Source organism: Diplodia seriata (genome assembly GCF_021436955.1).
Source record: "Diplodia seriata strain FDS-637 chromosome Unknown scaffold_2, whole genome shotgun sequence".
Classification (NCBI taxonomy): Eukaryota; Fungi; Ascomycota; class Dothideomycetes; order Botryosphaeriales; family Botryosphaeriaceae; genus Diplodia; species Diplodia seriata.
Window position 1 is genome coordinate 2625408 of NW_027117309.1, and position 13537 is coordinate 2638944.

At 52.2% G+C, this 13537-nt stretch overlaps 1 protein-coding gene across 1 annotated transcript; it reads right to left on the reverse strand.

The window, feature by feature from the left end:
- Window positions 1-3150: 3150 nt before the first annotated feature.
- ZRT3 (Zinc transporter) lies at window positions 3151-4891 on the reverse strand (the record flags this gene model as incomplete). The annotated part of the gene is made up of 2 exons (XM_066773628.1): window positions 3151-4697; window positions 4837-4891. The coding sequence occupies 2 exons, from the start codon at window positions 4889-4891 to the stop codon at window positions 3151-3153; spliced, it is 1602 nt and encodes a 533-aa protein (XP_066636195.1).
- Between the last annotated feature and the right edge of the window lie 8646 nt (window positions 4892-13537).

Sequence of the window (13537 nt, forward strand, 5' to 3'; positions counted from 1 at the left end):
GTCTTCTTCGCTTTCAATTTCGTATAAGCTTTTCTCTACAGTGACATTGTCCAGGAAATCAACTATCCAACCGCCCGTCACTCCAGCTATTCAACAATTCAAGTCAAAAAGAGAGATTTTACTGCTGGGGCCAGCTGGGGCCAATTCGGCGTCAACTGTCTGCCAGTTGGTGTTGGGTGACTTTTGTGGCCATTTGCGCCATTGCCGAACAATGGAGGGCGGTATCCCTACGACTTCTTGATGATGAGCAGCACAATTCAATAGAGATGGAATGTTGTCTTATAAGTAATATCCGAAGATACTTTACTTCCGCAGAACATCAGGCGGAGTCAATTAATCGACAAGCCCGGATACATGCAAGACGGACGACTGTCGGCTTCGCATATTTGGCACTAAGTCCCTTGAGTGATCACTTGATTATTGAACATTCTCCCCATAATATTTACCTTATCTGCTTCTTGTTTCAGATGATGTTTGCTTCTCGCGGTTCCTCGTCGGCTCCGAAGGCTCATTGTTCACATCATTACTTTCGTTGATGCGGCTGCGCAGGTCTGAACGATCATACAAGATGTAATTCGAGCGCCTCCAGTTGCTTTTCATACCCACATGGGATGATGGGCCCAACAATTTAGTAAAACGAGCTCGTAGGTGGTACGCCCGAGCCTGCGTACTCAGTGAACCGTTTTGCCAGCTGCAGCACATTGGCGGGCCCAAGATTGTCGGAACTTGGATGCTTTTGTAGCTTCTTTCTGACCCCAAGCTCTTACCCATTAGTCTTCCGCGTTGATTTGTGCAACAACGTATACACTATCCCCGACCTTTTTGCTACATGTGCTGATGATTCTGAAACCTTGACGGGATGAAGATCTCCCGCAAGATCCTACTGGCGTCTATTCGCCACAAAGGATTTCTACTTCCGCTTTGGACAAAAATTGAGAACGCACTGATATAACATCATCTTTAATAACATCATGTTCCAGTGATAATGAGACTAAGGTTTAATCTGTGGCGATGGACAGCAACAGGTTGACTCGCGGCAGGTATGGCAAATTCAGACACGATTAAATGCGGAAAGGGAAAAGTGTACCTGGCAAAGGTATTGTGAAAGAAGAGACCTCGAGTCTTGTCGTTCTCAAGGCTATTCGCAAGCCCAGTGGATCGCAAGACTTGGTAGATACGAACTGCATCATCGCTGGGCTCGGAGAAATATCAACCGCGAATACAGCAGTTGGCAAACGAACGTGCCGTCTCCAAAATTGCACCACTGAAGTGCAGACCTGCTCACGTGGAAAGTTGAAGAACAGATCTGACGGAAATGCCTTGCGCGACTGGAAAGACTACCTCTACACTCCGCACATGACTGGAGGTGTGCTCGTCTCTCCACGTGCCAACCCAAGACCGCTTCCAGCCCACTCTAAATATAGCTTGCCTCGACAGCCGCTCGTTCTCCTTCTTCACTCAAGCGGCTTTGCCCACCGTACCGAGTAAGATAGGAAGGGCGACCTTTGCACTCTGTGTTGGGTTCGTTGCTTTGTACAGATATTAGTGCCAAAGTCTACCAATACTTTAAGTTAAAGTGAGATGGCGTGTCTTTCGTTCACCAAACACGCTATTTGACATACTGACGGATGCGGAGCTAATAATCATGCGGAGCTCCAGTGTACTCTGATACTGAACGGCAGCATTACTTGAAAATAGTGCCAAGGGCGAGATTGAGTGCGGAGGACATGCTCCACACTACGCACCCGGCCACCGAGGTAAACAGGCCCACAAGGAAAGCCAGAGTGGAGCATGAGAAAGGTGATGTGCCACTTAAGCGACATAGCAGTCTCCCTTGTTCAGCAAAACCCTCTCTCGGTCCAAAATCCGCAGTCTTGAAGTACCTCCTCCCCGCCTCACCCTTTTCCAGCAACATGCCGCGTGCCCTCAGCACCAGGAACTCCCACGCGCAGCAGCGGCGTCCCTGCATTACCCTTCGCACTCCCAGACACCACAAGACGCGAGCGATGATTCATGACACGGTCGCCACCGCATCCTGCACGTGAGTGCCCCTGGGTCCGTCCGCCAGAACTGACCAGACCACGGAAAACGGCGTCCACCTCTCATCATAAAAAGCCACGACCCAAACCACACTGCTTCCGGTGAGTCACACAGCCTGTGGAAGGTGACTGCGAAGATGCAAGATGTTCTCGTACGAAAAATGTCGACACTATTCACTTGCCCCTGCGCTTCGTCGTGGTACTCGAGGCCCACCTCGGCGGCACAATAGCCGAGCGTCAGCATTCGACAGTAATGATGAAGTCCAATTTCCAGAAGCGTGCGAAGTGTATTGAAAAGAAAGACGATGCACACCATCAACGTCATCACATCAGGTCCACTTGCAACGGAGACGATGTGCAAAGGCGACGAGGGAACAGCAAGAGGACTTGAGAATCGTCCTCCGAACGCAGAAGCCCAACGGTGAGGAATGCCCCGGAGAGACTGAGTGGCAATCTCGTCTTCATGGCTCAGAAGAATGTGATGGACCCCCAAAGACCGCGGCTAGCTTTCCTAAAGGTTTCATGTCCGCTGATTGGCCGTTTCTTTATCAAGAAGTAGGTCAATTTGAGCTGGCTAAGTCCGGTGACAAGATTCCGACGTTTTCCGATTATGACCCTGAGGTGGCCTGCATCGTGTCTTCGGTGGAGTGGGTGGAAGAAGTGCGGCGGTCTTACACTCATGGTCATACAAGATGCGAAGCCAGTCATGGCAAAGCCAACTAGCAGGGTTCATGACCATGGACAAGGAGGACTGCAGCATGACCGCGCTGGGAGAAAGGATGGAGGAAGTTTCATGACCTGCTGCACGCACTCAAAACGTAAGCCATCCCAAGACCCGCGCAGGTGTACACTTTTAAACCGAAAGAATGCTTCAATTCTCGAATCCGTCTGCGCAGCTATGCCCAAAAAAAAAAAAAAGTATCAACCAAATCTATCTCCATCGGGTTTTGCCGCCCGAATGAAAAGCCCAGATCGCCAGCCTCCAAGCATACGCCAACTACGCAAAGCGCTTATTCAAACGTGCAATCTCCACGCCACTTACGCCGTCAAAGCAGAACTGACGCCCAAGATGCCCATGCCAACGAATGCGAATATCATACAGAGATTCCGGCTATGGGTTAAGGCTATGCTCTCCTGGAAGAGTTGGAGCGCTACCGAGGCCATGACACCGGCTGCACGACAAGTCAGCCCAGGACATGGAATTTGTTAGTAGATGAAACTTACCAGTTACAGCAAACATGCCCCCGTATACCGACTCACCCGGCTCACCGATACCGGTACGGCCCGCAATCCTAAACCACAGTGCAGCCACACCGGCACCAAGAGGCTGACTTGCGCCACCCAGAATGCTGCTGATCACCATGGCCTTCCATCTGCTGTTAATAGCAAGGTAGAGGGGCAAGGCCATGGCGAAACCTTCGGTGATGTTGTGGATGAAGAGAGCGAGGAAGACGGCGAAACCAAGCGTTGGGTTGGCGTGGTTCGTGGCATAGGTGATGAAGCCCTCGGGAAGTTTATGGAGAGCGATGGCGAGAGATGTCTGAAGACCAATAGACATGAAGGCGTTGGTGGGTACGTGGTGGTGGTGATGGCTTTGCTCGTGGGAATCATGGTGGTCGTGATCGTGGTCGTGGTCGTGGTCGTGGTGCTCGTGCTCATGCTCATGCTCGTGCTCATGATCGTGATGATCGTGATGGTCGTCATGATCGTAATGATCATGGGTTGAGTGAGTCGAATGAGTGCTCCGCGGCTTCGAGAAGCCGTTTGTACGTCCGTGAGAGGCGGTCGAAGAAATGGTCCTATAGTCTGCTCCGTTATACTCCGGAGTTTGCAGGAGCAGGGGCTGGCGCTCAGCGTGTAACGTGCTGCCCGCGTGGGGTGCGGTGACACTTCTGGCCACGCCGGGCTGGCGAGGCCATGCATGGACGGGAAGCCGGGTGCCACCTCTGGCTTGGACGATCTTGAAACATTCGGAGCCGCAAGGGTCAGTGAAGCCATGGCAGGGGCCAATCTCGTCGCAATGAGATTTTGCCCTCAGCACGATTTTCGAGGCTTTGCGTGCCAACTGTGCTGGAAAAGACGGTCTTCGCGCGGAAGGGTAGTTTTTGTGGGGCTGCAAGGAATCGGTGCTGTTCGGCATGTCGCTGTTGGCCGAGGCGTCAAGGCTGACGGCGGCGCTGTTAGGGACTCCAAGGCGTTGCTGGCCGTTGTATCCAGGAAGGTCGTGCTCGTGCTCGTCATCTTCAGGGGAGCGAGAGGTTTTGTCAAGGGCATGGTCCTGTTCTGCCGACTCCTCGTCACCATGGCTATGGTCGCAGTCGACAATGTGCGAGGGTATGAAGCGGTGGATAACCCGCGAGACCAGCTGGATGCCAACAACGCCTCCGAGGAAGCAGGCGATCAGTATCCAGGCTGCAGCCTTGGGCGAGTGGCCGCCTTTCTGCAGCGAGTTCTTGGCAGAGGGCAGCATGCTGTACAGCGAGGAGAACAGCTTGGGATGGTCAGCATGGCATGATATAAGGTGACGAGGGAGAAGTGTTACCATGACGCCGAAACTCAGGCTCAGGGAGGCGGACAGGAAGGTGTTGCTGTCCTGGACCCTGAAGTTCTTCTTGCCGGGGAACTTCCTGACGACGATGTCGATGCAAATGACGGAGGCTGCAGGGCTGAATCAGTGCCTTGGGCGCGGGCAGCTGCATCGAGTCGGCACTTACCTCCGAGCACGCATGCTTTCCCCCCACAAAACACCCCAGTTAGCAGCCTGTCGCCGGCGCGGGCACGGACAGCGGGCGCTCACCTATGCCGCTCATGGCGGTCATGATCCAGCCGCGGGTGTCGTTGTCGAGCGCCATGTTTGCCCCCAAGGCTTGGCGCAAAGTAAGTAAGGACTGCGGAGAGTTGGCGATTGCGCGGCGCGGAGCGGGACTGAGGAATTCAGATGGAGGTTGGGAGACAGATGACAGCGACAAGCTCGAGGCGAGCGCTAGCGGAAGAAGGGGAAGGTGCAGGCTGGAGATTTTGAGCACCTTGTTGGCCGCCGCCGCTTTGTGCAGACGGCACTCGTGAAACCTCGACGATGTGACTAAGCCCAACGCCCGTGCGCCTATTGGCCGCGCCATCTCTGCTCTGACTATCTGACTCCGCCCTGACACACGTCGGTTCCAAGACGCTGTTGTCGCGACGACTGCCGCCCAACATGTCGCCATCCTGCTACTCCGTTAACGTGTCCGCTTCAGTAGTTTGTCGCATACCCTGATCGCAGCCGCCGACACACGCAAGCGTATCCCGACGTTCATCCCTACCTTCTTGCATGAGTCGGCTCGCGGCTGTGAGATGGTTCCTGAATGACGGTCGGATTCGGGCGACATCCCCGGCACTCAACAGGGACCATCCGATGGTGTAGATCAGAGCCCAATGACGCCACAATCCCCAAGCCGCGCCTTCGGCTGTCACGGAGACCATCGAAACAACCCAGCCTACGTAGGCCTTTCCTTCGAACACAATACACCCTGGTGGTGACGGGCGAGCTGTGGAAGGAACAATGGCCTGCAAGTTTTTCTCAGATCGAGCTTTCCGACGGGAAGGGAAGCAAAGGCTTGCACCCCAGTCTCGACCCCTTGACGGAGGGACGCCGACCCCAATTATGAGTCGCAAGGCGTAGAGAATGCGACGGGCGTGGGGATCAAAGGAACTTGGTTGATGCCGCCGCTGGATAACGGCGCACGCATCCCAATGCCCCCGACATTGTGAACACTGTCGCAGATGCACACCGACAAGGTCGGTATCCGACGACTTTGACTACTGGAGTCCGCAGTAGCCAGGCATGCGATTGTACATTTTGGGGTATGGACTTACGCATGTATAGGCTCCGCTCCGACTCCGCCTTTGGTGATGGATGATGTTGGCAGCGTTGCCTCAAGTTTGGTACCTGGCAAACATTTGCACAGTAGTGGTTGAGTGAAGATGGATGAATGCAAGCTGCTGAGCCGAAGAGCATTTGAGATTGACTACAGGCAAGAGCTCCTACTACCATGGGCGGTCGGGTTCGCTAGATACTGCCATCTTTGGTATCCTCCGCCTTTTGTTTCACATCAGTTCCCATTTCGCCGTTGGTGGTGATTCTATCGGGTTTGAGAGCTCCGATGATCGAGTGGTCATCGGTTCCCTGCATACGCGGCTGAACTTTCTGTGTTTCACATGCATAATGGGGAGGTGATGTTGCAGTTGGCGGCAACGTCCCGACCCCAAAACCGGGGCACAGCGGGTGACGGGAAATTCAAGCCCTCTGAGCTTTGGGGGCAGGTCATGAAACGACAGATAGCAAGTTCGACGGCGTAGCCGAACTACTACGTATTTCCGCGGAAGGGATCGCGTGTACGCCAGGTGCTCACATTCGGCAAGGTCGGCAGGGTCTCGACGCCGCCTCATGCAGGAAGTCAGCTTGGGTGTAGAGCAGTCGACTCGTCGTACAAGCGATACTGCGTCTAGACAACAAGGGAAGAAATCTGTGTAACGCCGTGATATCGGGTCCAAGATTCAGTAAAAATTGGTAACGTGTTTGAGCTGCGGAATAGCGCTTCTTGTGTAAGAGAGCCCACCCAACTGTTCATAACACAAACGCTAGATTCAATTGACCTGCTAAGCCGCAGAGAGAAGCTGATTCAGCCTCTCTTTTAGCTTTGGAGTCGGCAGGATGCCATTGGGCTTTCGTTTCTTTTCTTTTCGACGTCCATCGACCCCCACTTGCGGCCCAAAAAAGCAAAAATCAAATCAAGTGGAGGCAAAGGGCTCCCCACACCAGAAAAGAAATGAAGCCTCGCCGCATAGTAATTAACAGTGGTTCGAGTGTTGAAGCTGATGGAAGCCATTTACGCGTCACCGTACCGCTTGATCCATCTTTCCCTGCATGAATTTGCTTACTCCGTGCAAGGTCGGGCTCGAGCTCTCACAGGCCAAGCCCTTACAATGTAACCCCCACTCATGCCACAGTAGGGACATCCCGAGTCAAGGTTTTGCTCGTTGTTCTTGAAGCCGGCAAAGGTGCAACCACCACATGGTCACTACAAAGCCTTGGTGTCTTATTGGGGTTTGCCTCGAGCCATTGCTCACCGTCAGCCACTGTCATACATGGAACAATCCGAGAACCAACCTAAGCCAGGCTCTCATGATAGGGTAGGCAGCGGTGTGGCTGACGGCTATGAACAGTATGGAGGCACAGTTCCGAAATCCCTTGAACTGTTGCATTATGTGTCGCACTATTATCAGACCAAGGCTTCCTGTGGCCTATCGGAAGCCCTCCCATCGTAGATCTCCTCCCGTGTGAATTGTTCAGCCGCTCTGGAAGACGCCAATCAAGTTGCCTGGCTGGGTAACCGGATCATCTTTGTCTCACGGATGAGCTAAGGGATGAATTTGTTCCAATTGATAGTGAATGGGTTTTATCAAACAAACGCCATCTCAAGATGCTATCACGGACATAGGAAAGAAAATGCTTGAGAAGTGTCTCTGTATAAAGGGCGCTATGACAACTACACCGCCATATACCAGCCTAGCACAGAAGGGCCGTTCGCCGGAGACATGTGGCTTCTTGCTAGCCACGTTTCAACAAGTGGCTGCATGCGTGTTCTTCTCATGCTTGGCTTCGGTGATCCCGGGCCCGACAAGCTGCCGCCGTCAGCCGTACTGGTAAGCAGCTTCGGATACAGGGTGATGAGAATCCCCAGAGCATTTCGCGTAAGATGAGCCCGCTTGTCCGCACGAATACTTCAACCATAATTCTCTAGCAACAATGCCTACTGCAAAGACAGGTCACGATGGATGCGAATGATACAGTTGAAGTGCAAGGGTGAGAACGAATGTGGTCCGTTTGTAAGTATGTGCTTGATGAGAATCCCACCCCAGTTTACGTAATCCATCCCTATCAGCAAATACTTTTTAGGGTAGTGTCATTCCGATTTTCTTTTTGGAGCATTGGCCAGAGTGTTTCCGCGGTCTCTTCCCAGATCAACAGGCTGTGGTAGTGTCAGTCTCGCTTGCAATGGGGTAAGAGCACCCATACTTTTGTAGTCTTTTCCCTGTCAGGCCAAACCATAATTGGCAGCATCTCCGCAGCCAAGAACGATATCAAAAGAGGGGTCCGGATGTTTGACGACCATGAATCGAGTCCAGTTGAAGTTTGATGTCCCCTCTGGGCACCAATACAGATCGGCATAGCCCCGGATTGCTTGGGAGCCTCCGTTGAGCTGAGGCGTACTGACAGTCGTTTCCCATGGTTGGATACCGATTCCGAGAACTTCTGTGACAAATCTCGGCGAAACCAGGTTGACGTTGCTCTGATTGCCATATATGGTCATGACGGCAAGCTTGAGCACCTGGTAGCCCTCTGCAGTACTTGTTTGGACTTGAACGGAAAAGGCCTTACTGCCCGCTTGTGGGGTGTCCTAAAAACCCGCACAGTATTGTTCGTTAGCATTGGCACTGGTGCGGGTTGAATGAGATCAGACCCTTTGACCGCGTCGCAGGGAAAAGCAGGACATGACTTTGATGGAATTTATCTGATGATGGTGTCTTGGAGCTCGCCGGAAAAGAATTGGACATACTGGGAAACATTTTCCTGGCTCCATTGAGCCTTTTATCCTGCAACTCGCGTTACTTTTTCTGCCACAGTGTTTGTCATTGGTTTCGGCTCCATTCCGATCCTCGGAACATGGCAGACATCACTACCAGAACAAAGCGAGCACGCAAATCGAAGCCATGTAGCGCCAAGACGTGTAACGCATTCACCCAGCTCACAAGGCTGATTTGCTACCTCGACCAGACCCTCCAAAATCTCGCTACTGCATCACATCGGGGACTCAAGCCCACTGGTAACCAGAATCACCAGCGACAGTTGGACCTGCCAGTCATTCAAAGATAGTGCCTCCGATTATCCGCCACGGCTCACCTTCGGGGATCACCATAGAATCGTTCAATTGGGATAGAACCTTCATTGCTTACCACCCAGTCAGTCTTCCCATTGCGCTCGATCTGCATGCCAATTTCGTAGATGGCCAACATCGTGCACCCTTTCTGTGTTTCGTATGAGCGTATGATGACGTCTGCGGAGAACACTTAAATTTTCAGAACTACACAGATTATGATACAGATGAATGGTGAAATAGTACCTTTCAGACCCCACAAAGCCTGCGAAAGCAACCCATCAACGATTAAGTATTCGGATGACCGTTTTCTACTTGTGGGCTTTTCTCAAGCGAGATATTGACGGCCGACGGGGCGCTCCTTTGATAACTTGAGTGGAGGATTTTGACGTGAAATTATTCATTGATGAAGCTTTGCCGATTTTAGGAGATAGAGAGCAATGCCGGAGCTTCTATGTAGCCTATATACAATCAGAGTCAAGCTGATTACCTCCTCCAATGTTGCACTTAACCAGGAAAAAAAAAATCTCTTGCCGAGTGCGCAGACGATTATAAGAATGGAGGTGCTCATAAGCTGCAGTGGACGTGAATACTTTCGGTGAGCTTCGCCGTCCTGTTGACTCATCAAGGAGACGTCTGATACAGAAAAATATTGTCGCTTCACTTGTCTTGGGGGTATTTTGGATGGGATGAGACCTTTCGCTCCCCCATCTTGCACAAAATGCGAGGGTTCCACCACAGATCTAGTGGATATACACATACCAAGCGTGTGAAGAACGATTGATCCGCTATGATCTTTCAAGTTGAAGTACCACATCAGAAGTGAGCAAGACATCAGCCACTACTCAATGAAACCAAGCCATGTTGCACGGCGTTGCGAGATCCCTTGTTGAAGCAGATCTGGAGATGGTAAAGTTTTGGTGGTGTTGGGACGTGCCAAAAAGTGCTATCAAAGCTGAGGACTTCCATTGCTGTGGTGGGGCAGCTAAGACTTTGTTGTTGAGGAATTCCGATGGTACCAAGGCAGCGGTACCGCAACTGTCAGAAGCTACCGGTTTTTTGGCTGCCCATGGCTGCAGTACCATGCCATACGGCAACGGATCATCACTCAGTCGGCGGCTTCCCCGGCGGGCAACATCGCAAGTCCAGAACAAGTCAAGCATGACTCAAAATCGCGATTGAGCAGTATGTCGGGTACCGTGTTGGTTGGACATGGGAAGAAAGAGGATAAGAGGGGCGGCACGAGCTGCGGGGTAGGGGTTTGCCCCAGTCGTGTGGCCCAGCTTCGCAGCCTTGGGCGAGACGCCCCAGAGATATACTTTCGGGATCGCGCATCCAAGTATCTTAATCCAACCTCATCTCTTTTCTTATTTTTCACTCCTTGGCTTGGAAGCGCTCGGCAGTTGCCCACCATACGGCGAATGCGGCGCAGGTGGTGGGCATGGGAAACGGGAACTTGTCCATTGCAGATGGTGGCGCTATGCTTGTCAGCTTGACCAACACTTGCATATCGTTCTACATGGATCGAGAGCGTCCTCCTGTTGATCGGCTGTTTGCTACCGATGGCGCTTGCTGTCACACCGAGCGACGGACCCGATGCGTTGGGGGAAGTGATGTGTTTTCATGCTGTGCGACACACCATGCATGGGCAAAAGGACACACATAAGCTCTCGAGGCTTCCGTTTTCCTCAACTGCATGTGAGCAGAACGAATCGCGAGAAGTCATACTGCACGCGTCTCCCGCACCGCAGGCGACGGCCATCGTCCTCATCCGGTCGATAAAAGCAACCGGTTCTAGACACCAGTTACCATACCGAAGTCGCTTATGACCCGTCATTAAAGCCCACCTGCAGGCCCATTCCTCCGGGACACTCAACCGAAGCCTCACTCTTCAACCTCCAGTAGAAAGCGTGAATGCAGACTTGTTTCATACTGAAATCGCCAAGCTCACTAATGCACCAACGAGCCCCCCGATTGGCAACAGGGGAGGGAGCTGCTGCGGTTCCAAGCTCCCTTCGATATGCACCATGGCTGCGCCCACCTTTAATACATTTCCTGTGTAGCATCAAGCAGCCCCGTTCTTCAGAAGACCCTACCCATAGAGTTTCTATCCATCTTTGATGAGCCCAGTTTCCATCACTCTCGCCATGCAGGAATCTCGAGACCTTGTAGCAGAATAGTTTTTGAAGGCGTCTCCAGCAACACCACCAGCCACATTTCTCACCTTCATGAGAGTAATTGCAGTGACAGGCACGACTGAAAAAAGTTCGTTCAATGATTTCGTAGCTCGCGATCAGGCTAAAAGGGAGTGCATGCTGTCTGTGTGTTGATGCTGTTGCTACCTGGTTCACGGTTCACGAATTAGCTATTTTCGGAGATGTATCCCTGCAGTCGCACAATGATCGCAAGGACATGAACAGGCTACTTCCACGCCTGGCCAGAATGTTCAATCTTCAGATTCCAAGTTCCTTTTCTTGCATGCGCAAGAACCTCGCAGCGTCGGAGCTCCCAGAGTATGTTTCCTCGGGCTTCCACCGTATGTGCATTTCAAGTGTGCTTTGGTTATTTTGCCCAAGAACGGCGGTGAGCTAAAGGATGATTGAAAGCGGACCGTACTCACTGCTAAGCAAAGATGCATAATAAGCAGTGCTTCAGCTGCACGTCGCTCGCAGATGCGGGGCCCTATCAGCTCGTCTTGTGATAGGGAAGCGGATTGGATTGGCCGACGGGCTGGGTACTACGAGAAGAGATGTAGCACGACGTCTGGAATGCAGGCTATCGGGGCAACAGCGCGTCTGGTGGCTACAAATGATGGAGTCGGCGACTGGTCACCTGCGTGAGAGCTAAGCCCCACTCCTGATGGATACTGTTCATACAAAGCCGAGCAGGGAGCACTTTTGCATTAATTGAAAACGCTCGGAAGCTTAATCATCACGGGCTTTTTTTTTTTTCTTTATACGCACTTGCGTATTGTTCGCCCTCATTCGACACCCCATTTAAGCTGTCTTAACACACAGACCTACCGCCAGCTCCGAAATCGCCTTACGTTACGCAAGGCTCGCTACGCAGGATTCGAGCTTTTAGTAGAGGCTTCTCCTGCGGCCGACTGACGCGACCTGTTTGTAGCGATCCCCCCTCGATGTGCGCAGATCTGTCCGCAAATGTTACCACGATTGGCGCATTGGTCATTCCCTCTACCGCTCTTTCAGTTGAGCCTCTCCATCCGCCGACACTTGCTCTTTTTAAGCTCGGGTGTCCTCGGCTTTGCCACCTTCCGGCCCTCAGTCGAGCCCAGTTTACCGCGCCCTCGCCCAAATCGATCTCGCCTGGAGCCAGTGGGCCGCCAGGGTCACGCGTAAGCTTTGCGCACCCTTCGGAAAGGCTACGTGTGGCTTCTGTCGCCCACTGCATTGGTTGTGACGATGCCAGGTTTCGATCGACTGTCCTGTCCGACATTTGGCAAATGCTGCCCACTGCAAGTATGCGATGTGGACGTCACCTCACAAACTGACAAAATGTATATCTAATTCCCAACTCGTTTTCAGGACGACTACACGCGATACGTGAAATTCGGGCTCGAAGACGTCCCGGGAAACGAATGGTCATCTGAACCTGCTGTTGCAAAATTTGATACAGGGTGTGAAGTTGCTGGTCTGATCTCGAAGAATTTCGCCAATGGCGGGCGTGAAGGCAGGCTGGGCAACTTTAAGCCATCGAATGGCCTTGATGAAGAGGAAACCGAAACTGACAGCTTGTTGGGCCAGCACACGGAAAAAAGGCCACTCTGGAAATCATACAAACGCTGGATCCATCGATGGTACCCAAGGCCGACCGGGAATAAGCCACTACCAACTCTGGTGACAGTGAACGGCCAGCCCGTCACGGTAGTCGGCACTCTTAGCGACACGTGCTGGCGAGGCATCAACTTGGGCCAGGACACGCCCGGACAAATGATAAAATTCACGGAGAAATTCATCAGAGATCCGCCCTACAACAAATTTCTGGTGGTCGAAGATTTGGAGTGGGACGTTGTCTTTGGCCTCCCGACTATCCATCACTTACAACATCCCGGATGTCCCGGATGTCTCCAATACCGTGTGGCCGGCGTTAGGGCCAAAGCTCCGAATGGTACGTCTTTTGGACCAAGCGCAAAGAACAAGGGACTAACTACCGTCATTCTAGATAAGGGAGACCCAGAAATTCAAAAAAGGCAAGCGAAAGAGCAGAAGGCAAGGGAGAAGGAAATAAAGACGAAAAATAAATCAGCGACGAAAAAGGCAACAAATCCGAAGAAAACCACGGCCAACCAGTCGGAGTGAGCCTTCTCGACGAGATCAGACTTACCACTCATCGTGCTTCGTCACAGATGGTGATGTCGTTTCAAAAGCTCTGATGAGTTTCTGCTGGAGCTCACAATTCACAAAAGCAATGTGAAGGTTAGTCTACTGCCTTTTATTCGGCGGCGTCCATATACTAAACTCATCAGCATCTTGTTCACCCTTCCTCTTCTTTTTGGCATCTTATTTTTGGGATGTTCTGGCTTTAGACTGAAACCACAGCACTATAACGCGCTGATGTTAA